This window comes from Mastigoproctus giganteus, chromosome 9 (genome assembly GCF_048544385.1).
Source record: "Mastigoproctus giganteus isolate SK-2022 chromosome 9, ASM4854438v1, whole genome shotgun sequence".
NCBI lineage: Eukaryota > Metazoa > Arthropoda > Arachnida > Uropygi > Thelyphonidae > Mastigoproctus > Mastigoproctus giganteus.
Window position 1 is genome coordinate 12990068 of NC_143583.1, and position 26550 is coordinate 13016617.

Consider the following 26550-nt stretch of genomic DNA (forward strand, 5'->3'; position numbering starts at 1 on the left):
TAACATCCACAACTACTGGTACAAGAAGCTCACCTTCACACACAAGCACTTAGCAGAGCAGTTCACTGGAATGATAAGGCACCCGGAGACAATTCCGAAGTTTCTCACTGAAGGAGTCACACATCTGAAGCCTAAAGACAAAGATACAAGAAACCTGGCGAAATACAGACCAATCACCTGCCTCCCAACGATGTACAAGATCCTGACCAACTGTATAACCAAGAAGATATCAACCACTTAGAGAGTCAGAACATAATGGCCGAACAGCAGAAAGGATGCAAGCGGAGGAGCAAAGGATGCAAGGAGCAATTAGCCATTGATGGTGCAGTTATGGAGCAAGCCTAGAAGAAGTACCGCAACCTATACAAGGCCAAAATCAATTACGGCAAGGCCTTCGACTCCGTACCTCATAGCTGTCTAATATAGACCCTGAAGATCTACAAGGTCAATCCGAAAGTGACAAACTTCCTAGGACCAATAATGTCGAAATGGAGTGCCACTATTAAGGTTGAGAACATCACAACCAGGCCAATCCCCATTAGAAGAGGAATCTTTCAGGGAGATGCTCTGAGCCCACTGTGGTTCGTCTAGCACTCAACCCGCTATCCACCATGCTTAATGGCAGCAAGTATGGATATAACCTCAAAGAAGGAAGAAAGAACCTGGATACCCTCACCCACCTGATGCATATGGATGACATTAAGCTCTACTCAGCAACTGAGAAGCAACTCCAGCAACTACTCCGGATCACCGAAGAATTCAGCAAGGACATCAGGGTGGAATTTGGTCTAGACAAATGTAAAACCCACACATTGCAACAGGGAAAATTAGTTAGCCAAAACTACCAGCTGCTGACTGGTAAAGAGATTGAAGCTATGACAGAAGGAGAGACCTACAAATACCTAGGGATGATGCAGGCTCAGCAGTTAGAACACAAAGAAATCAAGAAGTGCCTGACCGAAAAATATCAACAGACTCAGAAGACTGCTGAAAGCAAAACTGAACTGAGGGAACACAGTTAAAGCCATAAACAACTATGCAGCTCCAGTAATAACATATCCCTTTGGTGTCATAGATTAGACTAACACCGAGCTTGAAGATATCATGCGAAAGACAAGGACAATGATGAACAAGAGTCGCCATGGCCAATCTAAAGTCAGCGGTGGAGAGACTAACAATAGCTCGGAGGGAGGAATGGGGCCTGATAGAGCAACAGAAACAGCGATAGTTAACCTCAAGGATTACTTCGAGGACAACACAGCACCACTCCACCAGGCCATAAGTAAGATAGAGAGATGGGCAAAGAAGACACTCCAAGGCAGACAATACAATGACCTCCATCAAGATCACACTGATAACATTGCTTCCAATGTATGGCTTACAAGTGGGAAGCTCTTCCCCAAGACTGAAGGATTCATGCTGGCCATCCAAGACCAGGTAATCAACACCAGAAACTATACAAAATACATTGCAAAGGAGCCCGGAATGTCAGATGACACATGTCGACGATGCCACCTGGCCTCAGAAATGATCCAACACATCACCGCAGGGTGCAAGGTGATCACCCAGACTGAGTACACTCATAGACACGACCAGGTAGCCAGGATAATAGAAGCTAGCGAAGAAATACCAGTTGTTCGAAGACAGTGTATCGTACAACAAATACGAACTCCAGGCAGTACTAGACACCCTAACCCACAAGCTGTACTGGGACCGCACCATAATAACGGATAAGAACAGACCGGACTTAACCCTTGTGGACAAGAGGGAAAAGGCTACCTACCTGATTGACATAGCAGTGCCCAACACTAGCAATGTCCAGAAAACTCATGAGGAAAAAATTAGGAAGTACACGAACTTGTGATATGAGGTCAAGGAGATGTGGCATATGCAAGAAGTATCGACCATCCCGATCATCGTGTCAACCATTCTGATCAACGTGTGAACCACCGGTATGGTGCCAAAGCCTCTACATAGCAGCCTATCAGCAATAGGTCTCCCGGAGAACACCAACAAGGAACTCCAGAAAGTCACAATCCTGAACACCTGTAAGATAGTCAGAGATTTCCTCCCAGCAGTGCGTAGCACACGCTTCTTGATTTAGACCGGGTTTGAGCTCGTCACCACCAAATACGGAGGATGCGGAAAGGTCAGCAAATGACCACCGCATATCCCCGGAGCAATATGGCCTTAGTTGCTAATGCTCCTAAAAACCAAATAACAAACAACAAACAGAGATTTCCTCGACCAACAATAACACCAGACATTACAACGACCCTGTGTACTTGGCAACAGTACCCTTCATGGAGGGGAATTCCCAAATCAGGGAGAAATAATATAACAACAACAACAACAATAATAATAATAATTACCCTCAAAAGTTCAATACAGGTAACCCCCGTATAGCACGGTAGTTTGGTTTCTACATAATCTCGTGAAATGCGAAACCGTGTTATTCGAGACTAAGAATCAGTACAAAAAGGGGGGTTATGTTCCAAAAGCTAACAAAAATAAACCATATTTTTTTTACTATCAAAAACTTAATTTCTTATAGGAGTAATTTAAATAGTAATAACTGAACAAATGTCTTACCTTTCAAACGGTGATACTTATATAAGTCAGTTAATGTATGTTCAATTAATATTCTTCCTTTTCATTGCTGCTAAAACTCATCTGCAGCATCTAGATTTTGTGTACCTTCTGCTCTCTTTAAAAGTCAACAACTGCATGCTTCGAAGTCACAATTTGTTATAGTAGTAGTGGCATGTGATGCAAGAAAGCAAGTATATGAGCTTCTGCAGCATCAGCCAAAAAAAATTCACACCATTCCCTCCAAATGCCTGTCCAGTTCCTCCTTAAATTTATTCAACCTATCAACGTTCACAAAGACAGATGGAAGTTTGCTCGAGCAATTAACAACCCATTGGCTAAAGGCAAATTTCCACACATCTATTCTACATCTGTCTTTTCTTAATTTGAATTTATGCCCCCTTAGGTTCTGAACAAGTGGAAGGATCCCATCAGAATTTAGCGTGCTTAACCCATTCAAGGCCTTATACACCTCAATCAGATCACTGCGCAGGTGCCTAATCTCTAGCCACTGCAATTTGCAGAATTTAAGCCTCTCTTGGTAAGAGGATCCCTTCATTTCCCTCACCAATCTTGTTGCCCTTCTCTGTACATTGTTTTTTTTTTTTTTTTATGAAAACCCCAAACACGAAAGGTATCAAAACCTATAGTACTTAGTACCGTGCATGGGTTGAAGGAGAAGTATGGGGGAAGGGGGATGCCGGAAACTTTGCTCTAGAGACTAAACATGGGTTTCACCACTTCAAGTCTCCAATAAGCAAAGTGGTGGTATTGCTCAAGCAAATCTACATCCTTCCTAAAATGAGGCCTCCAGACCTGTACGCAGTACTCAAGGCATGGCCTGACCATTGCCTTATACAGAGGGACAATCACCTCCTTTTCCATGCTAGCAAAATTCCTATATATCATTGACAAAACCCCATGACCTGACCTGGCAGCCTGTCTGCATTGCTCAGAAAACTTCATATCTGACTGCACAATTACTCCCAGGTATTTTTCTTTTTTCTACCAACTTAAGTGTAGTAACCACACAGTTGGTACGTTTTTCTGGGGTTACTTCTACCCATATGCAGTATTTTGCATTTGTCAAGGTTAAACTTCAGTTCCCACTTCTTAGCCCATCTGCCCAAATTATCTAGATCCTGTTGCAGTAGCACACTGCCATTACTGTCATTAACAACCCTGCCAACCTTTGTATCATCTGCAAACTTCGACACTAAGCCTGATTTACCTTCATCAATATCATTGATAAATATAAAAAACAACAGAGGACTCAACACTGAATCCTTTGGGACTCCACTAATAATATTAGTCCACGAAGAGCAGCACCCATTAATTACCACCAGTTGTCTTCTCCCACTCAACCATCCTTTTATCCATTGTAGCAACTTACCCTTAATACCATTCTGCTCCAAGTCTTGCATGTGCAACAGTGTCAAAAGCTTTCCTGAAATCCAAATATATGATATCAAAATTATTTTTTGAATCCAGTTCCTTTGTAACCACATCATAATATACTATCAAATTTGTCAGACAAGACTTTCCCTTAACAAACCCATGCTGTATCTGAATTACTGCTGCGGTCCTGTCTAGATGATCCTGCAATGCATCTTCAACCAGTGACTCCATTATTTTACCCGGAACAGAAGTTAAACTAACTGGTCTGTAATTACTCGTGTCACCCTTCGATCCCCCATTGTGAATTGATGATACATTTGCACATATCCAGTCTGTGGGGACCTCCCCTGAGTCCAAGGATGCTCTCATAATTATGGCTAAGGGTTTGCTTGGTTGCTTTGCCACCTCCTTTAATATAACTGAATAGATCCCATCCACCCCAGGTGCCTTTCTTAAGTTTAACTTCAACAATCTCTCCTCCACTTTGCTCTCAGTCATTACAAAATCATTAAGCAACCTGCTACAATTTGATAACCATCTGCCATTTTCAAACCTTAATAATTCCTCATGTGTATATGTAGATGCAAAATACTCATTCAGTTTGTTTGCTATCTGAGCAGGATCATCAACAGTCGAATCGTCAATATCAAGTGGACCAATCAGATTCATCCCCTTCCTTTTAAAGTTTATATAAGTAAAGAAATCCTTGCTGTTTTTCTTAGCATCTTTTGCCAAAGACTGCTCGTAATCTGCCTTCGCCTGCCTAACCTCCTTTGTGACCTGATTACAGACTAGCTTTTATCTGCCATAGGCTTCTGAGTCGCCTGATAATTTATATGCATCTTTCTTCTCTGTCACGAGTTCATTAGATACCCATTTAGGCTTAAACCTTGAACAATATTTCTTAATAGGTATGAAACGTTTAATAACATCCACGATTAATTCCGTGAATGCTTCCCACTTAGAATTAAGTGGGAAAATCGTCAGTTGATCGCACTGTACTCACCTTTACGGAAGCAAAAACCCTTTCCTTTACTTCTGATGGTAATTATATCTTTAAGTAAATCCCACATCAGTACACTGTGATCACTTCCACCTAGTGGTTCCTTTATCTGCAAATTCTTAATACACGAATGATCACTGCTTATAACCAGATCAAGAGTATTACCCTCTCTGGTTGCCTCTCGAACATGCTGCTGCAGAAAACAATCATCCAATAAATCCACAAAAGTCTTATTAGTATGTGAGTGACCACCCCACAAGTTCCAGTCAATATTTGGGAAGTTAAAATCCCCATTATAAGACATTCTGATTTACTAGCCCACTATTTTTCTGTACAATTGTTCATTGTACGCATTCGAGTCATTAGGCCTATAACACACTCCTACTCTTATTTTTGCTTTCGCAGTGCTTATGTCACACCAAACTGACTCTGTTCATCTATATCAACTGGATACACTTCTTTTGATTTTATGTTTTTCTTAATTAACAGCATAACACCTCCTCCCTTCCTATCTTGTCTCTCCTTTCTCTACACATTGTACTCCCCAAATTCCAGTTCTGCATTCCTTATATCTGTTTGACACCACGTCTCTGCTATCCCAACAATATCTCACCATTCTCACCTCCCACCATTCCCAACACGGTCCATTCAATGCCTCCTGTGGTCTTCCGTCAAAAGGATATCAGAAGGATTTTGATGAATCTTGATGCTAAGAAAGCTCCAGGTCCTGATGGTATTTCTCCACTTGTTCTCAAAATCTGTGCTCCTGAACTTACTCCTATTCTTTGCCGCCTTTTTTCACTTTCTAATTCCAAAGGTGTTTTTCCTTCTGCTTGGAAATTTGCTCATATCCAGCCAGTTCCTAAAAAGGGTGACAAATCCCTCCCATCCAATTATCGTCCCATTGCAATTACTTCTACTCTTTCTAAAGTAATGGAGAAATCAATTAACCGCCAACTCTTAAACTAACTAGAAACCTTCCGTCTGATCAACGATCGCCAATATGGATTCCGTCGGTGTCGATCCACTGGTGATATTCTGGCTTATGTTACCCATTTATGGACTACTTCAATGGAAAGGTTCGGTGAAACACAAGCAGTTGCTCTTGACATCTCAAAGGCTTTCGATCGTGTTTGGCATAAAGGTCTTCTAAACAAGCTTCCATCTTATGGTTTGCCAACTGTTTTTAGTAATTGGTTATCCAGTTTTCTCTCTGATCGCTCACTGAGGGTGATGGTAGATGGCTCTCTGTCTTCTAACTTCTCCACTAATGCCGGTGTCGCCCAAGGTTCAGTTCTTTCCCCCACTCTTTTCCTCTTGTATATCAATGACCTTCTTCCATTGACTGGAAATCCTATCCATAGTTTTGCCGATGATAGCACATTGCATTCAACTTTCCATTTTGAGAAACCTTGCCCTGCTCAATCAGCTTCAACTTCTCGAAAATCTGCTACCAATTCCTTAAATGCCGATCTTCAGGTAATTCTCCAGTGGGGCAAAGAGAACTTAGTTGATTTCAACCCTTCTAAAACTCAGTCTTGTCTTATATCTCGCAAAAAGGATTCTTCTGCTCCTATGCTTATCTTTAGTGACACTCCAATTTCTAGGCAAAAGGATATATCCTTTTTGGGGATTACCCTGACTTCTAATCTCTCTTGGCACAAGCAAATTACAAATATTGCTTCCTCTGCATCTAAAAAACTTGGTTTTCTCTTTCGCTCTCGGCGTTACTTTTCTTCCAAACAGCTGCTCACTCTGTATAAATCACAAATCCGCCCTGCCATGGAATATTGTTCCCACATTTGGGGTGGTGCCCCCAAAACCTCTCTCAGGCTTCTTGATTCCATTCAGAAGAGGGCAGTTAGGTTAATTAATGATTCATCTCTAACAGAGTCTCTCCACTCGCTTTCTCATAGACGTACTGTTTCTGCTGCATGCCTCTTCTACAGATATTTCCATGGGCACTGTTCTTCTGAATTGGCTTCTATAATTCCCACTCTCTCTTTCAAAACAGTCCGAACACGTGCCGCCACCAGCCAACATCCATTTACTGTCCAACTTCAAACCCACAGAACCAACTTTTCATCTTCCTCATTTATTCATTCAACTGCCATTTTCTGGAACAACCTTCCTTCATACGTATTTCCTGAAAATTACAATCTACAGAAGTTCAAGTCCAATGTCAACAAATATCTTCTTTCGTCTTCTCAACCTCCAACCCAAGCACGGTACTAAGTACTATAGGTTCTAATACCTCTCGTGTTTGGGGTTCACATAAAAAAAAAAAAAAAAAAAAAAAATGAGTTGAAGGAGAAGTGTGGGGGGGGAGGGGGGTGCTGGACACTTTGCTCAAGAAACTAAACATGGGTTTTGCCACTTCAAGCCTCCAATAAGCAAAGTGGTGATATTTCATCAATTGATGAAAGTCATCTACCACCTATACTTCTAGCATTGGTATACATGCAAGCATACGTGCACCTATTCCTATTCACCGTGACACACCCATATACCCATATGTTTCACGATGACTGCCATCTGTTCCTGAAACCCCTAGCACCCTTCACTCCATGTCGCTACTTATTGCAATAGAAGTTGCGCAAGAATCACCTTCACCTCTGCCTGTGGCTACTTTTAACTTTTTAGTCTGCGAATCCCCCCAAGCTAGCAGTCCGACCCACCTAACACTGCCTCGATAGCATCAGCAAATATTCTTGCACCCTTTCTATTTAAGTGTATCCCATCCCTGTAGAAGCAGTCTCTCCTGATAAGAAGCACAGACCACACTGAAAAAAATTCTACCCCTTGAGCCTTGCACATTCTTTCCAGGGCCGAATTGATTGACAAGGCTCTCATCATGTATTCCCTCCTATCATGTCTGGGCAGAATTGCAGACACTTTCAAATTTATGGTCTCAAACAAGCACAAGTTCAATAGCACAGAACCCAGGGATCTCCCAACAAAATACAGGAAACCCCCGCTTTAAAGATAAAAAGCATAAATTTAACTGTATTACCCAGATGTTGATGATGGTACCTTACCAATTAAGAAAGTTCAATGATAAGTGAAAATCAGAAGACTATTTATCAGTAAACAAAATAAAAATAAATTCACGCTTACGTACATAGCTTAATTAATATGTACTGTAATATGTACATACATATGTACTGTAATATGTACAATTGATATTTCTGTTCACTGATTTTTTTTCGGTTGTAAAATTTAAAACGGTAAAAATGATAAAGCAATTAATAACAAAAAAACAAGGCATGTACAAGTTGCAACAAACACGATACGCAATAGTTAGATAGACAGTAATGAGTTTCTGAAAATTTATTTATGTTTTTAATATGATTAAATAGTTCATCAAAGGGAAAATACATTTCTCCATAATAACATGAAAAGAGAATTCAGGCTAATGGCACTATAGCAAATGCAACAAGATCTAGGTTACTACCCATTTATAATTGATTAAACTAACAGAAAATCCCAATAAACTGGAAACTGCAAATTGTTTTTATTGTTTTACAGTAGTGACCTCCAGAAATGTGCTTCGAAAAAATATCACAAAGGCAATAACAACTAGTGAATCAACAGCAGGGATTCACAAAAAAGGAATGGAAATGTTAAAAATTACATCTAACATTATAGTAGGGTTTTTCCCACGACCAAAGCTCAAAAATGCCATTTTAGGCAAGGTTTCCTGCAATTCTTTAACCGTGTTATATAAGTACTGTGTTATGATAGGACTGCCGAAATTTTTCAATCGTGTTCGAGTGAAACCATGTTGTAGAAGTACCATGTTATACAGGGGTTGCCTATACACTCTGTGGCCACTTCCCTCAAAATTACTGAGTATATGCCCTCAACTTCAGGAGCCTTTAGGCTCCTGAAGTTGAGGGCACATACTCAGTAATTGATGATGGTATATCATACTCAGTAATTGATGATGGTATATCATACTCAGTAATTGATGATGGTATATCATACTCAGTAATTGATGATGGTATATCATACTCAGTAATTGATGATGGTATATCATACTCAGTAATTGATGAGGGCACATATCCAGATATTGATGATGGTATATCAGGCTTGCAGACGATACATTCAAGTTTGCAGACGACACGAAGGTTGGCAGGGTTGTTAATGACACTAATGACAGTACGCTGCTGCAACAGGATCTAGAAAGTTGAGCAGATGGGCCGAGAGGTGGCAAATGAAGTTTAACATTAACAAATGTAAATTACTACATATGGGAAGCAGTAGCCCCAAAGTAACGTATCAACTCTGTGGTACTACACTGACAGTGGTAGAGAATGAAAAGGACCTCGGGGTAAATGTGCAGGCAGATATGAAGTTTTCTGAGTAATGCAGACGGTCTGCAAGAGTAGTCCATGGTGTTTTGTCAATAATATACAAGAATTTCTCTAGCAGGGATAAGGAGGTGATTATCCCCTTGTATAAGGCAATGGTCAGGCCACAACTTGAGTACTGTATACAGTTCTGGAGGCCTCATTTTAAGAAGGACGCAGAGCTGTTGGAACGAGTACAGAGAAGGGCATCAAGATTAGTGAATGGAACAAAGGGTTGCTCTTACAAAGAAAGGCTTATGTTTTGCAGATTACAGTGTTTGGAGACTAGTTGCCTGCAAGGTGATCTGATTGAGGTGTATAAAGCCTTAAATGGTTTGAGCATGCTGATGGGATTCTTCCTCTTGCTAAGAATAATCACCTGAGAGGGCATAAATTCAAATTTAGGAAAGACAGTTAGCATTAGCATTAGTAGAGGCATATGATGCAAGAAAGCAAGCTTATTCAGCATCAGCCAAAAAAAAAAAAAAAAAAACACACACCACTCCCATTTCACCCCTCCGTTCGTTCGAAATACCTGTCCAGTTGAGCTTTAAATTTGTTTAGGCTATCAACTTCAACAACAAGTGATGGAAGTCGGTTCCACCAACCAACCACCCGCTGGCCAAAGGTAAATTTCCGCACATCTATCCGACATCCGTCCTTCCTCAATTTGAATTTATGCCCTCTGAGCTGATTATTCTGAGCAAGATGAAGAATCCCATTGGCATTGAGCATGCTCAAACCATTCAAAGCCTTATACACCTCTATCAGATCACCTCTCTGGTGCCTAGTCTCCAGACTCTGTAATTTGCAAAACTTAAGCCTTTCTTCGTAAGAGCAACCCTTTGTTCCATTCACTAATCTTGTTGCCCTTCTCTGTACCCGTTCCAGCAGCTCCACATCCTTCCTGAAATGAGGCCTCCAGACCTGTATACAGTACTCAAGATGTGGCCTAACCATTGCCTTATACAAGGGAATAATCACCTCCTTATCCCTGCTAGAAAAATTCCTCTTTATCATTGACAAGACACCATGAGCTACTCTTGCAGCTCGTCTGCACTGCTCAGAGAACTTCATATCTGCCTGCACAATTATCCCCAAGTCCTTTTCATTCTCCACCACTGTCAGTGTAGTACCACAGAGTTGATACATTGCTCTGGGGTTACTGTTTCCCATATGTAGTACTTTACTACATTTGTCAATGTTAAACTTCATTTGCCACCTCTCAGCCCATCTGTTCAACCCTTCCAGATCCTGTTGTAGCAGCATAGCGTCAGTAGTGTCCTTAACAACCCTGCCAACCTTTGTATCATCTGCAAACTTGGACATTAAACTTGATATCCCATCATCAATATCATTCATAAACACCGAAAACAACAACGGACCCAACACTGAACCCTGAGGAACTCCACTAATAACATTAGTCCACGTTGAGCAGTGTCCATTGATTACCACTCTCTGTCTTCTGCCACTCAACCATCCCCTTATCCATAGCAGCAATTTGCCTCCAATGCCACACTGCTCCAATTTGTGCAGCAGTCTTCCATGTGCAACAGTATCAAAAGCCTTTCTAAGATCCAAATATATAATATCAAAGTTATTCCCTGCATCCAGTTCTTTTGTGACTACATCATAGTATCCAATCAAATTGGTCAGGCAAGACCCTGCCCTTAACAAAACCATGCTGCGTCTGAGCTATAACTGAATTCTTGTCTAGATGATCCTGCAGTGCTACTTTAACCAGTGCCTCCATTAATTTACCTGGAACAGAAGTTAAACTAACAGGTCTATAATTACTTGTGTCAGCCTTTGATCCTCCTTTGTGAATTGGGGTTACATTTGCACATCTCCAGTCTATGGGTACCTCCCCTGAGTCCAAAGAAGCTCTCATAATTATGGCTAGGGGCTTGCTTACTTCCTTTGCTGCCTCCTTTAATATAACTGGATAGATCCCATCCACCCCAGGTGCCTTTTTTATGTTTATCCTCAACAATCTCTCCTCCACTTTCTTCTCAGTTATTACAAAATCATCCAGCTCACTGCCAATGTTTACTTTACCTACATCATTCTCCTTCCTGAATAACTCCTCATGCGTGAATGTAGATGCAAAATACTCGTTTAAATTGTTAGCCACCTGAGCAGGATCCTCAACTGTTGAACCATCAATATCCAGTGGACCAATCTGATTCATCCCTTTCCTTCTTGAGTTTAAATATGTAAAGAACTCTTTTCTGTTTTTCTTTGCATCCTTTGCCAAGGATTTTTCGTAGTCTGCCTTTGCCTGCCTAATCTCCTTTGTGACTTGGTTACAGACCAACTTATATCTATCATAAGCTTCCATGTCACCCATTAATTTGTATGTATCCCATGCATTTTTCTTCTCTGCCACATGTCTCATTAGTTGATCTGACAACCATTTAGGCCTAAACCTTGAACAATATTTCTTAGTTGGTATGTAAAGCCTGGTAGCCTCCAAGATTAGTTCCTTGAATGCCTCCCATTTTAAGTTTGCTGTTGGTAACATCATCAGTTGGTCCCACTGTATAGAATTTAAATACTGTCTCAGACCATCATAGTCGCCTTTACGAAAACAAAAACCCTTCCCTTTACCTCTGATGGTAGTTACCTCCTTGAGTAAATCCCACTTCAACACACTGTGATCACTGCCACCTAGTGGTTCATTTACCTGCAGATTCTTAATGCATGAAGAATCACTACTGATAATCAGATCAAGAGTATTGCTCCCTCTTGTTGCCTCACGAACATGCTGATGTAGAAAACAATCATCCAATAAATCCACAAAAGCCTTGCTAGTGTGCGAGTGACCAACCCACAAATTCCAGTCAATATCTGGGAAATTAAAATCCCCCATTATAAGACTCTCTGATTTACTGGCCCACTCTATTTCCTTGTACAATATCTTATTATACTCATTGTAGGATAGATGTGCGGATGTTTGCCTTTAGCCAGGGGTAGTTGATTGGTGGAACAGACTTCCATCTTTCGTTGTGAAAGTTGATAGCCTAAATTAATTTAAGGCTGAGCTGGACAGGTATTTGGAATGAACGGAGGGGTGCAATTGGAGCGTTTTTTTTTTTTTTTTTGGGTGATGATGCATAAGCTTACTTTCATGCATTGTATGCCTCTACTAATGCTGTTATGTTATTGTTATTTGGTTTTTAGGAGCATTAGCAACTAAGGCCATATTGCTCTAGGTATATGCAGTGGTCATTCCTGACCTTTCCGCATCCTCCATATTTGGTGGCTCACGGGCTCGAACCCCGGTCTAATCAAGAAGCGTGTGCTACGCACTGCTGCTCCTGCCCACCTGGCTATGAAGGCGCTCTACTAATGCTAATGCTAAGTCACATACATGAAAATCTCCTTGTGCCCATTCTTTGCTCTCTTAGCCAGTGCTTTCTCATACTCAGCTTTGGCCTCCCTAATTTTATCTGTGGTACTATTGAGATAAACCTGTAGCTGTTGTAGGCTTTGGTACTTCACTCTATAACTTTCCTACACTGTCTTTTTCTGCTTTACTAGACTGGCATCTGCCTTGTGCTATACACTAATGAGCCAAAACATTATGACTAGCGAGTTGTTATGCAAATCAAAGCAAATGCAGATGAACTACACAGCATGTGCGGATCGGTACATTGGTATAAAAAACACCTAATACTGAGCTCCGTTAATCAGTGTTACTCTTGTCCTTCAGATGGGAAAGGCAGTGGACTTAATCGAGTTTGATTAAGGTCAAATTGTAATGGCCAGACGACTGAGTCAGAGCATATCCGAAACGGCATGTCTGGTGGGATGCTCATGGTAAGCCGTGGTTAGTACATACCGAAAGTGGTCCGAGGAGGGGAACCACAAACTTCCGGCGAGGTGATCGATGACCAGGGCTCATTGATGTGCGAGGTGCGCAAAGGCTCTCCCGGATGGTATATGGCAACAGAAGGGCGACTGTGGTGCAATTCGCCGGTAATTGGAATGCTGGTGATGGGAATAATATGTCACTGTACATGGGAAGAAAACAAGCAGGTGGCGGCGGTGTCGTGCTTTGGGCAATGTTCTGCTGGGATACCCTGGGTCCAGTCATCTATGTGCCAGGCACTCTGACGTCTACTACCTGCCTAATCATCATTGCTGACCCGGTACACCCTTTCGAGGCACCAGTCTTCCCCTCTGACAGTGACCTATTTCAGTAGGATATTGCGCCATGCTACACCGCCCGGATTGTTCAAGACTGGTTCGCTGAATATGAGGAAGATTTCCAAGCCTCGAAATTCTCCAGACATCAATCCCATTGAGCATCTGTGGTTTGTGTTGGAACAGCAACTCCAATCTGTAAGGAGTTAAAGGATCTACTGGTTACGTGTTGGTAGCAGATACCACAAGACACATTTAGAAATCTTGTAGTGTCCATGCCTCGCCGGGCTAGAAAACTGTCTGAAGATCAGTATTTAAGGATTAATATCTGGTGGTAAATATATGAATTATTTTGTTTTTGATGCTTTTTAAGCACAGATGGTTTTCCCAAACTGAAAAGTAGAATGTTATGCACTATTACCAGGAGAACTAGAGATGGAATTTCCAGTCGATGGGCAAAAGTTATTAATAAAAAGGAGAAGAAGAGTGAGTGAAAGAACTCTAGCGGGGAAGTCATCTATCATTTACTAAAAAGTCAGAAGACAGATGAAACCTGGCTATTCAATAAAAAATGGAAGACGCACCATAAATTTAACATGAATTTATAGATTGCTGACATCCATATTGCCAAATATTAATTAGATGGAAGATCTGAAGACTTTTCTTGGTAGTTGAAAGAGCTGTGGTATATCCAATACCACAATAAATGGAAAGGACAGATGTCACAATTTTTGTTGAAGATACAAAAATTTCCACACTGAAGATAAAACACTAAAGAGATAAGAGAGTGCAAAAAGCATTACAAAAAAAAATAAAAGGGAAACTAAGGCTCACAGTTTTAGGAACATGTAAAGAAATGTTATCAGGATTTGCACAGTTGTTGGAATTGGAAACTGTTCAGAATCCATCCAATCTCATTATGTTGAGCAAAAAACCAAGGGTGAGATTAAATGCAATATGTCAGTTATGACAAGAGTAGATTTACCATGATTATAAATGTAATACACAGAGATATTAATTAAGAGCATTTCCGTAAGTCAGCTTTATCACTAAATGAAAATGCAAATACCGCTGGAACTATGGATAACAGACAGAAGCATCAGAGATTGGTTTTGACAAGAGGCCAGGAGGCTTAACATAACTACCATTTGGACAAGAAATCTTCAGCAACCCTGACAAGGATTTGCTTCAGTGGTAAACTATTCAGTGGAAAAGGAAAATTTCTTGCGATTCTGTTTAGTGGTGTCCCCCCATATTTAAAAACCATGGTTCTTAATGTTCCCTACCAGACAAATACAGTCAGTCCTCGTATAGCATGATAAAACCTTCGTGTAATGCAAGATCGTGCAATACAAACAACAGGCCCCATGAGAAAAATAGGGTTAGGTGCCAACCACCCAAGATTGAACACATTTGTAACCAAAACATTACCAAACACAAATAAATAATTATAATTAAATAGGTTACATATTTTATTACAACTATTAAGTAATTTATTTATTTATTTCGTATGATGTGATCAATACACGAAGGAACCAGTTTTTTCTTGCTTCCTTCGTGTATCGTGGCCGGGATATCCGACCTACCGGTTGGTTCGGCACCATCGTGATATCCAGCCCGAGGCGGGAATCGAACCCGCGACCTTTGAGTTGCCAGGCAGGCACTTTACCTACCCGGCTAGCCTGGTCAGCACTACTAAGTAATAAAATATTGCAAATGCTTTTGCTTCTATCGTAAGCAAACTTGTTTTTTGTTTGATTTTCTATCCAAACAGATGACAGCCATTCCATTTCTTCCAATTCTTTGTGTCTTGATCTAATGGATTTTAATTACACTTCGAGTTGTTCCTGCAATGAAAGTTGTTTTTATTTTCTCTGAATTCTTTCTAATTCTCGGCGTTACGTCATTTAGGCCTGTAGCACGTGCAATATCACATGGTCTTTCATTTTGCTCAAAGCGTTTCACAATTTCATATTTTTTCTCTATCGACAAAGGCAGACTGGCCATAAGCCTTACCGGAGGCCAGTGTGATTTTGGCCATAAACACTAGTGCGAGGCCACTACAAATTTTCCCGGGTAAGAATTTTTGACTCGGTCCGCCTCTGTTTATCAATATTGCTTTTTTTTTCTCTCTGAATCTGTAGTGTCTTCACCAGGACACTTCCTTTTCACACCTTTTAAGTATTTTACTCATTTTTAGGGAATAAAGCACAATTACAAAATGAGGAGACACGCTTGATACACATAAACAAAGCTGTGCGCATGTAGCAACTGAATAAACAACACTGTAAAGGCAGAGACACACTATTAACACCTCACTAGCTCACATTTTACTAAAGCACATTTCTGGGGGGGGGGGGTTACTACCATAAAACAATAAAAACAATTGCCAGTTGCGTTTCTGCTAGTAGAATCTGTTATAAGGTAGTAGTAAACCCGATCTAATTGCATTGGCAATAATACCGATAGCTGGAATTGTGTGGGTTTTTACGTTATTATGGTGAAATGTGTTTCCCCTTCACTGATATAAAAAACATAAATACATTTTCAGAATCTTCTTTTCATTCCTATTGTGTTGCGTTCAGTTTGGGTGATTTTGCGTTTGACTGCTTTTTCTTGTAAACTCCAAGGCAAATTGTGCATAAGCAAATTCGGTTCGTGTTATATACGATATCGTTCCCCTATTTATAAATTGTGTATGATGAAATTCGTGTAGTGTAAACACGTGTTATACAAGGACTGACTGTACTCCACCCTCCTTTTTCTTTTAGGGCTATATCAGATATATTCCCAAAAAGCTATTAAATGATATGGCATGATCAATTTGTTTTTGCAAGGAAATTGGTAATAGTTTAATAATAATAATAACTTCTGCCGAGGTTAATACTCTGATCTATATTAGAGTGTTGTTTTTACCCATTAACATTTTGTTTAACATTACCTTTTGATTCTTGTCACATTCTTCTGCAATTTGATTTTCATGTACATTCATGGCTGTATCACAGGTGATGTCAGAATCAGATGTATCTGTAAACTCATCCAAGTCCTATAATATATAACAAAAAAATAAAAAGAAAACAGAATATTAACTCTACATTTTATTACAGGGAACATTAAAATTAGGTCAATTTTAATATTAAAATAAAATTTTTTGTATCTCCAGTTATCAACGCTGTATAAGGTATATTACCTGTATTTATTCAATAGATGTGATTCTGTGTGTTTCTAACTGTGTTTCACTTCCATATTATTTAAAACCAAATCATGCACTCTGTGCCATTTTCATTACCTTTCTGTTATTGGGTTTTTTAACAGTATTGTCTTCTGCACCAGCATCATCAGAATCTGATGGATCTGTAAGTTCTGGTAGGTCCTAAAAATATGAAAGAAAATATAGCACATTCAAGGGAGATTTTGCAGTAAGTGGCATTAATTTAGCAATTCAGATAAATACCAAAGGATATTTTAAATAATGAAATTTAATATTTATTTACATTGAAACAACCTATAGAGCCACTTCCCAAGCTTACGTAATACTCAACTTACCGAAATTCGACTTTAAGTAAGTTTTTGCTGGACGGCACAAAATTAATTCTCGAAACGCATTTTGCAAACTGTAGGAATAAATGGAGGTATCGTGAAAATACCGTAATGTGAACCCAATAACAGATTGGTTTTTTTGGTAATTCATTCCAAGACCTCAGTAGTTAAACTTTTTGCTATATATCTAAGCTTTATCCCTCAAAAGGTCATTTATTTTTTATAATAGAAATTGCACTACACTTTCATCGTTATCATATGTTTTGTTATAAGAATCAATTTTAAACGCCTTTGTGATATTTTTCTAAAACACATATTTGGAGGTGAGTACCATAAAACAAAATTTATCCCCAGGGGCTCACATCTGGTGAGTATGGGCTTGGCACACCCAGGGTCCTGAGCTGGATATCATCATTCTTCTCTTTCTTCATGATTCCTTTCTACCCCTCTCTCTCTCAGGGTAATAGGGAATTTTTTTTTTTTTTGGAAAGTGCAGCATAAGCCTTCGGCTTCCTTGCACCATATGGCTGATAATAATAATAATAATAATACAAATTTGCACTTTTCAGTTTATTGGACTTTTCTGTTAGTGCAATATCTTATAAATGGGAAGTAGACTCGATCTTATAGCATTTGTGATAACACTGATAATTGAAATTCTGTGGGTTTTTAAGTTAGTATTAGCATTAGTAAAGAGGCATGATGCAAGAACATAAGCTTATATAGCAAAACCCTTCTCATTTCAGACATCCACTTATCCAAATGCCTTAAATCTATTTAAGCTATCAACTTCTACAGCGACGGATGGAAGTTTGTTCCAGCAATCAACCATCCGCTGGCTAAAGGTAAACTTCCACACATCTATCCTACAACTGACTTAACTCAATTTGAATTTGTGCCCTCTCACGCGATTATTCTGAGCAAGGGGAAGAATCCTATCAGCATTGAGCAAGCTCAAACCATTCAAGGCTCTATATATACGTCAATCAGATCACCACGCAGGAGCCTAGTCTCCAGACACTGTAATCTGCAAAACTTGTGCCTTTCTTTGTAAGAGAAACCTTTTGTTCCATTCACTAATGTTGTTGCCCTTCTCTGTACTCATTCCAGCAGCTCTACATCCTTCTTAAAATGAGGCCTCCAGACTGGTATACAGTACTCAAGCTGTGGCCTGACCATTGCTGTATACAATGGGACAATCACCTCCTCATCCCTACTAGAAATATTTGTGTAATCATTGACAAGACACCATGAGCTAATCTTGCAGATGGTATGCACTGCTCTGAAAACTTCATATCTGCCTGCACAAATACCCGAAGGAACTTTTCATTCTCTACCACTGTCAGTGTAGTAGCACACAGTTGATACATTACTCTGGGGTTACTGCTTCCTATATGCAATACTTTACATTTCTCAATGTTAAACTTTGGTTGCCACATCTCAGCCCATGTGCTCAACTTTTCTACTTCCTGTTGCAGCAGCATACTGTCATTAATCAGCCTGCCGAACTTCGTATTGTCTGAAAACTTCGACATTAAGCCTAATATACCATCATCAATATCATTAATAGAAACAAACAACAATGGACACAACACTAAATTCTTGGAGACTCCACTAATAACATCAGTCTACAAAGAGCAGTGTCCATTGAAACTGCTCTTTGTAGACTGATGATCATCCCTTTATCCATACCAACAATTTGCTTCCAATACCACACTGCTCCAATTTGTGCAACAGTCTTCCACGTGCAACAGTTTCAAAGATCTAAACATATGATATCAAAATAATTCTTTTCATCAAATTCCTTTGGGACCACATCACAGTACCCAATCAAATTGGTCAGACAAGACTTCCCCTTGAGGGTGATCTAGTCGCGGAAGATAACAGTCGGTAGCTTTTTGGCTGCTGTAAAGAGATAAGTATTTTTAATTTTTACCATATTCTTCGCTAATTAACATACTACATTGCATTTTACAGAGATATTAAATAGTTTTAGTAGTATTCATTAGCTTCTTAATTTGAATTTATATAGCGATTTTTGGAAATTATGTCTCCCAGTGGCGCCAATATTAGCATTAGCATTAATAGACGCATATGATGCAATAAAGCAAGTTTATGCAGCTTCAGCCAAAAAAAAAAAAAAAAAACGCTTCCATTTCACCCCTCTGTTCATTCCAAATACCTGTCCAGCTCAGCCTTAAATTTATTTAGGCTATCAACTTCCACAACCAAGGATGGAGGTCTGTTCCACTAACCAACTACCCGCTGGCTAAAGGCAAACTTACGCACATCTATACTACAACTCTCTTTCCTCAATTTGAATTTCTGCCCTCTCAGGTGATTATTCTCAGAAAGAGGAAGAATCCCATCAGCATTGAGCATGCTCAAACCATTCAAGGTTTTATATACACCTCAATCAGATCACTTTGCAGGTGCCTAGTCTCCACACACTCTAATTTGCAATACTTAAGCCTTTCTTTGTAAGAGGAACCCTTTGTTTCATTCACTAATCTTGTTAACCTTCTCTGTACACACTCAAGCAAATCTACATCCTTCTAAAATGAGGCCTCCAGACCTGTATACAGTACTCAAAGTGTGACCTGACCATTGCCTTATACAAGGGGATAATCACCTGCTTATCTCTGCTAGAAATATTCCTGTATATCATTAAGAAGACACCATGAGCTATTCTTGCAGACCGTCTGCACTGTTCAGAAAACTTCATATCTGCCTTCACAATTATCCCCAGGTCTTTTTCTTTCTCTACCACTGTCAGTGTAGTACCACAGAGCTGATACATTACTCTGGGGTTACTGCTTCCCATATGTAGTACTTTACATTTATCAATGTCAAATTTCGTTTGCCACCTCTCAGCCCATCTGCTCAAATTTTCTAGATCCCGTTGCAGCAGCGTACTGTCATTAGTGTCCTTAACAGCCCAGCCAACCTTCGTATCATCTGCAAACTTGGACATTAAGCTTGATATACCCTCATCAATATCATTTATAAATACAGAAAACAAAAATGGACCCAACCCTGAGGGACTCCACTAATAACATTAGTCCACGATAAGCAGTGTCCATTGATTACCACTCTTTCTTCTCCCACTGAACCATCCTTTTATCCAAAGCAGCAATTTGCCTCCAATGCCACGTGCTCCAATTTGTGCATCAGTCTTCCATGTGCAACAGTATCAAAAGCATTTCTAAGATCCAAATATATGATATCAAAGTTATTCCCTGCATCCAGTTCCTTGGAGACTACATCATAGTATCCAATCAAATTGGTCAGGCAAGACTTTCCCTTAACAAAACTATGCTGTGTCTGAACTACAACTGAAGTCTTGTGTAGATGATCAGTCCTGCAGTGCTTCTTTACCCAATGCCTCCATTAATTTTCCTGGAACAGAAGTTAAACTAATAAGTCTATAATTACTTGAGTCGCCCTTTGATTCTCCTTTGTGAATTGTGGTCACATATGCCGATCTCCAATCCGTGGGTACCTCCCCCTGAATCGAAGGAAGCTCCCATAACTATGGCTAAGGGTTTGCTGCTTACTTTAATATAACAGGATAGATCCCATCCACCCCAGGTGCCTTTTTTATGTTTATCCTCAACAATTTCTCCTCCACTTTCCTCTCAGTTATTACAAAATCATTAGCATTAGCATTGCATTGCATTGGTAGAGGCATTTGATGCAAGAAAGCAAGCTTATGCAGCATCAGGCAAAAAAAAAAAAAAAAACCCCACTTCCACTTCACCCTTCTGTTCGTTCAAAATACCTGTCCAGCTGAGCCTTAAACTTATTTAGGCTATCAACCTCCACCACAAGGGATGGAAGTCTGTTCCACCAACCAACCACCCGCTGGCTAAAGGCAAATTTCCGCACGTCTATCCTACATCTGTCTTTCCTCAATTTGAATTTATGCCCTCTCAGGTGATTTTTCTGAGCTAGAGGAAGAATCCCATCAGCATTGAGCATGCTTAAACCATTCAAGGCTTTATACACCTCTATCAGATCACCTCGCTGGTGCCTAGTCTCCAGACACTGTAATTTGCAAAACTTAAGCCTTTCTTCGTAAGAGCACCCCTTTGTTCCATTCACTAAACTTGTTGCCCTTCTCTGTACTCGTTCCAGCAGCTCTACATCCTTCTTGAAATGAGGCCTCCAGACCTGTATACAGTACTCTAGGTGTGGCCTGACCATCGCCTTATACAATGGAATAATCACCTCCTTATCCCTGCTAGAAAAATTCCTGTATATCATTGACAATACTCCATGAGCTACTCTTGCAGCCCATCTGCACTGCTCAGAGAACTTCATATCTGCCTGCACAACCACCCCCAAGTCCCTTTCATTCTCTACCACTGTCAGTGTAGTACCACAGAGTTGATACGTTGCTCTGGGGTTGCTGTTTCCCATGTGTAGTACTTTACATTTGTCAATGTTAAACTTCATTTGCCACCTCTCAGCCCATCTGCTCAACTTTTCCAGATCCTGTTGCAGCAGCATAGTGTCAGTAGTGTCCTTGACAACCCTGCCAACCTTTGTATCGTCTCCAAACTTGAACATTAAGCCCGATATACCATCATCAATATCATTTATAAATACAGAAAACAATAATGGACCCAACACTGAGCCCTGAGGGACTCCACTAATAACATCAGTCCACGATGAGCAGTGTCCATTGATTACCACTCTCTGTCTTCTCCCCCTCAACCACCCCTTTATCCATAGCAGCAATTTGCCTCCAATGTCACACTGCTCCAATTTGTGTAGCAGTCTTCCATGTGCAACAGTATCAAAAGCCTGATGAGTATAATAAGGAACTGTACAGGGAAATAGAGTGGGCCAGTAAATCAGAGTGTCTTATAATGGGAGATTTTAATTTCCCAGATATTGACTGGAATTTGGGGGCTGGTTATTCACACACTAGCAGGACTTTTGTGGATTTATTGGATGATTGTTTTCTACATCAGCATGTTCGGGAGGCAACTAGAGGGAGTAATACTCTTGATTTGATTATCAGCAGTGATTCTTCATGCATTAAGAATCTGCAGATAAATGAACCACTAGGTTGCAGTGATCACAGTGTGCTGAAGTGGGATTTACTCAAAGAGGTAACTACCATTAGGGGTAAAGGGAAGGGTTATTGCTTCGGTAAAGGCGACTACGATGGACTGAGACAGTATTTAAATTCTATACAGTGGGACCAACTGATGATGTTACCAACAGCAAATTCAAAATGGGAAGCATTCAAAGAACTTATCTTGGAAGCTACTAGGCTTTACATACCAACTAAGAAATATTGTTCAAGGTTTAGGCCAAAATGGATGTCAGATGAACTAATGAGGCATATGGCAGAGAAGAAAAATGCATGGGATACATACAAATTAACACATGACACAGAAGCCTATGATAGATACAAGTTGATATGCAACCAAGTTACAAAGGAGGTTAGGCAGGCGAAGGCAGATTACGAGAAATCCTTGGCAAGGGATGCAAAGAAAAACAGCAAAGAGTTCTTTACTTATGTAAACTCTAGAAGGAAGGGGATGAATCAGATTGGTCCACTTGATATTGATGGGTCAACTTGTTGATGATCCTGCTCAGGTAGCTAACAAACTAAATGAATATTTTGCATCGACATTCACACATGAGGAGTTATTCAGCGAGGGGAATGCCAGAGGTGTATTCAACTCTAGCAGTAAGCTACAGAATCTTGAAATAACTGGGAGTAAAGTGGAGGAGAAACTGTTGAAGATAAACACAAGAAAGGCACCCGGGGTGGATGGGATCTATCCAGTTATATTAAAGGAGGCAGCAAAGGAAGTAAGCAAACCCTTAGCCATAATTATGAGAGCTTCCTTGGACTCAGGGGAGGTACCCATAGACTGGAAATGTGCAAATGTGACCCCAATTCACAAAGGAGGATCAAAGGCTGACACAAGTAATTATTGACCTGTGAGCTTAACTTCTGTTCCAGGAAAATTAATGGAGGCACTGTTTAAAGAAGCACTGCAGGATCATTTAGACAAGACTTCAGTTATAGCTCAGACACAGCATGGTTTTGTTAAGGGGAAGTCTTGCCTGACCAACTTGATTGGATACTATGATGCAGTCACAAAAGAACTGGATGCAGGGAATAACTTTGATATTATATACTTGGATCTTAGAAAGGCTTTTGATACTGTTGCACATGGAAGACTGCTACACAAATTGGAGCAGTGTGACATTGGAGGCAAATTGCTGCTATGGATAAAGGGGTGGTTGAGGGGGAGAAGACAGAGAGTGGTAATCAATGGACACTGCTCATCGTGGACTGATGTTATTAGTGGAGTCCCTCAGGGCTCAGTGTTGGGTCCATTATTGTTTTCTGTATTTATAAATGATATTGATGATGGTATATCGGGCTTAATGTCCAAGTTTGCAGACGATACAAAGGTTGGCAGGGTTGTCAAGGACACTACTGACACTATGCTGCTGCAACAGGATCTGGAAAGGTTGAACAGATGGGCTGAGAGGTGGCAAATGAAGTTTAACATTGATAAATGTAAAGTACTACACATGGGAAACAGCAACCCCAGAGCAACGTATCAACTCTGTGGTACTACACTGACAGTGGTAGAGAATGAAAGGGACTTGGGGGTGGTTGTGCAGGCAGATATGAAGTTCTCTGAGCAGTGCAGACGGGCTGCAAGAGTAGCTCATGGAGTATTGTCAATGATATACAGGAATTTTTCCAGCAGGGATAAGGAGGTGATTATTCCATTGTATAAGGCGATGGTCAGGCCACACCTAGAGTACTGTATACAGGTCTGGAGGCCTCATTTCAAGAAGGATGTAGAGCTGCTGGAATGAGTACAGAGAAGGGCAACAAGATTAGTGAATGGAACAAAGGGGTGCTCTTACGAAGAAAGGCTTAAGTTTTGCAAATTACAGTGTCTGGAGACTAGGCACCAGCGAGGTGATCTGATAGAGGTGTATAAAGCCTTGAATGGTTTAAGCATGCTCAATGCTGATGGGATTCTTCCTCTAGCTCAGAAAAATCACCTGAGAGGGCATAAATTCAAATTAAGGAAAGACAGATGTAGGATAGACGTGCGGAAATTTGCCTTTAGCCAGCGGGTGGTTGGTTGGTGGAACAGACTTCCATCCCTTGTGGTGGAGGTTGATAGCCTAAATAAGTTTAAGGCTCAGCTGGACAGGTATTTTGAACGAACAGAGGGGTGAAGTGGAAGTGGGGTTTTTTTTTTTTTTTTTGGCTGATGCTGCATAAGCTTGCTTTCTTGCATCAAATGCCTCTACTAATGCTAATGCTAAAAAAGCCTTTCTAAGATCCAAGTATATAATATCAAAGTTATTCCCTGCATCCAGTTCTTTTGTGACTGCATCATAGTATCCAATCAAGTTGGTCAGGCAAGACTTCCCCTTAACAAAACCATGCTGTGTCTGAGCTATAACTGAAGTCTTGTCTAAATGATCCTGCAGTGCTTCTTTAACCAGTGCCTCCATTAATTTTCCTGGAACAGAAATTAAGCTCACAGGTCTATAATTACTTGTGTCAGCCTTTGATCCTCCTTTGTGAATTGGGGTCACATTTGCACTTTCCAGTCTATGGGTACCTCCCCTGGGTCCAAGGAAGCTCTCATAATTATGGCTAAGGGTTTGCTTACTTCCTTTGCTGCCTCCTTTAATATAACTGGATAGATCCCATCCACCCCGGGTGCCTTTCTTGTGTTTATCTTCAACAGTTTCTCCTCCACTCTACTCCCAGTTATTTCAAGATTCTGTAGCTTACTGCTAGAGTTGAATACACCTCTGGCATTCCCCTCGCTGAATAACTCCTCATGTGTGAATGTCGATGCAAAATATTCATTTAGCTTGTTAGCTACCTGAGCAGGATCATCAACAGTTTACCCATCAATATCAAGTGGACCAATCTGATTCATCCCCTTCCTTCTAGAGTTTACATAAGTAAAGAACTCTTTGCTGTTTTTCTTTGCATCCCTTGCCAAGGATTTCTCGTAATCTGCCTTCGCCTGCCTAACCTCCTTTGTAACTTGGTTGCATATCAACTTGTATCTATCATAGGCTTCTGTGTTATGTGTTAATTTGTATGTATCCCATGCATTTTTTTTCTCTGCCATATGCCTCATTAGTTCATCTGACATCCATTTTGGCCTAAACCTTGAACAATATTTCTTAGTTGGTATGTAAAGCCTAGTAGCTTCCAAGATAAGTTCTTTGAATGCTTCCCATTTTGAATTTGCTGTCGGTAACATCATCAGTTGGTCCCACTGTATAGAATTTAAATACTGTCTCAGTCCATCGTAGTCGCCTTTACGGAAGTAATAACCCTTCCCTTTACCCCTAATGGAAGTTACCTCTTTGAGTAAATCCCACTTCAGCACACTGTGATCACTGCCACCTAGTGGTTCATTTATCTGCAGATTCTTAATGCATGAAGAATCACTGCTGATAATCAAATCAAGAGTATTACTCCCTCTAGTTGCTTCCCGACCATGCTTATGTAGAAAACAATCATCCAATAAATCCACAAAAGCCCTGCTAGTGTGTGAGTAACCAGCCCCCAAATTCCAGTCAATATCTGGGAAATTAAAATCTCCCATTATAAGACTCTCTGATTTACTGGCCCACTCTATTTCCCTGTACAGTTCCTTATTATACTCATCAGAGTCATTAGGCCTATAGCACACTCCTACTCTCAATTTTGATCTCCCAATGTTTATGTCACACCAGACTGACTCAACACTGCACTGTCCAGCGATGTCGACTGGCTTCACTTCCTTGGTTTTTATGTGTTTCTTAACTAATAGCATAACCCCTCCTCCCTTCCTATCCTGTCTATCCTTTCTGTAGACGTTGTACTCCCCAAATTGCAGTTCTGCATCCCTTATAACTGTGTGACACCACGTCTCTGATATCCCAACAATATCTGCCTTCGATGTTTTGAGCAATACCTCAAATTCATCAAATTTATTTACTAAACTCCTAGCATTGGTGTACACGCAAGTATACCTGCACCTGTTTCTATTCTTAGCTACCCTAACACAACCCATGTGTTTACTTGTACCGCAATGGATCCCAGCAGTCTCTGAAATACCATGCATCTTGTTTTTCAGGCTTCTGCTCATTCTAATAGAAGCAGTGCAAGAATCTCTTTCACCTCTGCCAGTGGCTACTGTCAATCTATTGGTCTTTGTCTCCCCCCAAGCTAGCAGTTTTCCGACCCACCTAACACTGCCTCGATAGCATCAGCAAATATTCTTGCCCCCTTTCTATTTAAGTGTATCCCATCCCTGTAGAAGCAATCTCTCCTGTTAACAAGTACAGTCCAGGCTGAAAAAAATTCTACCCCTTGAGCCTTGCACAATCTTTCCAGGGCCGAATTGATCGACAAGGCTCTCATCATATACTCCCTCCTATCATGTCTGAGCAGAATTGCAGACACTTTCAAATTCAACCCTAATTCTCGGCTTTTGTTCAACAGTGAAC

At 40.4% G+C, this 26550-nt stretch overlaps 1 protein-coding gene across 1 annotated transcript in view; it reads right to left on the reverse strand.

Annotated features, from left to right (window-relative positions):
• Positions 1 to 26550, reverse strand: part of LOC150080055 (uncharacterized) — a 390832-nt gene that overhangs the window by 44626 nt on the left and 319656 nt on the right. The window contains exons 14-15 of the mRNA XM_090381645.1: positions 16781 to 16864; positions 16433 to 16537 (exon numbers count right to left, since the gene is read on the reverse strand). Coding sequence (XP_090237771.1) covers positions 16433 to 16537; positions 16781 to 16864 — 189 coding nt within the window. The remainder of the gene's footprint in view (positions 1 to 16432; positions 16538 to 16780; positions 16865 to 26550) is intronic.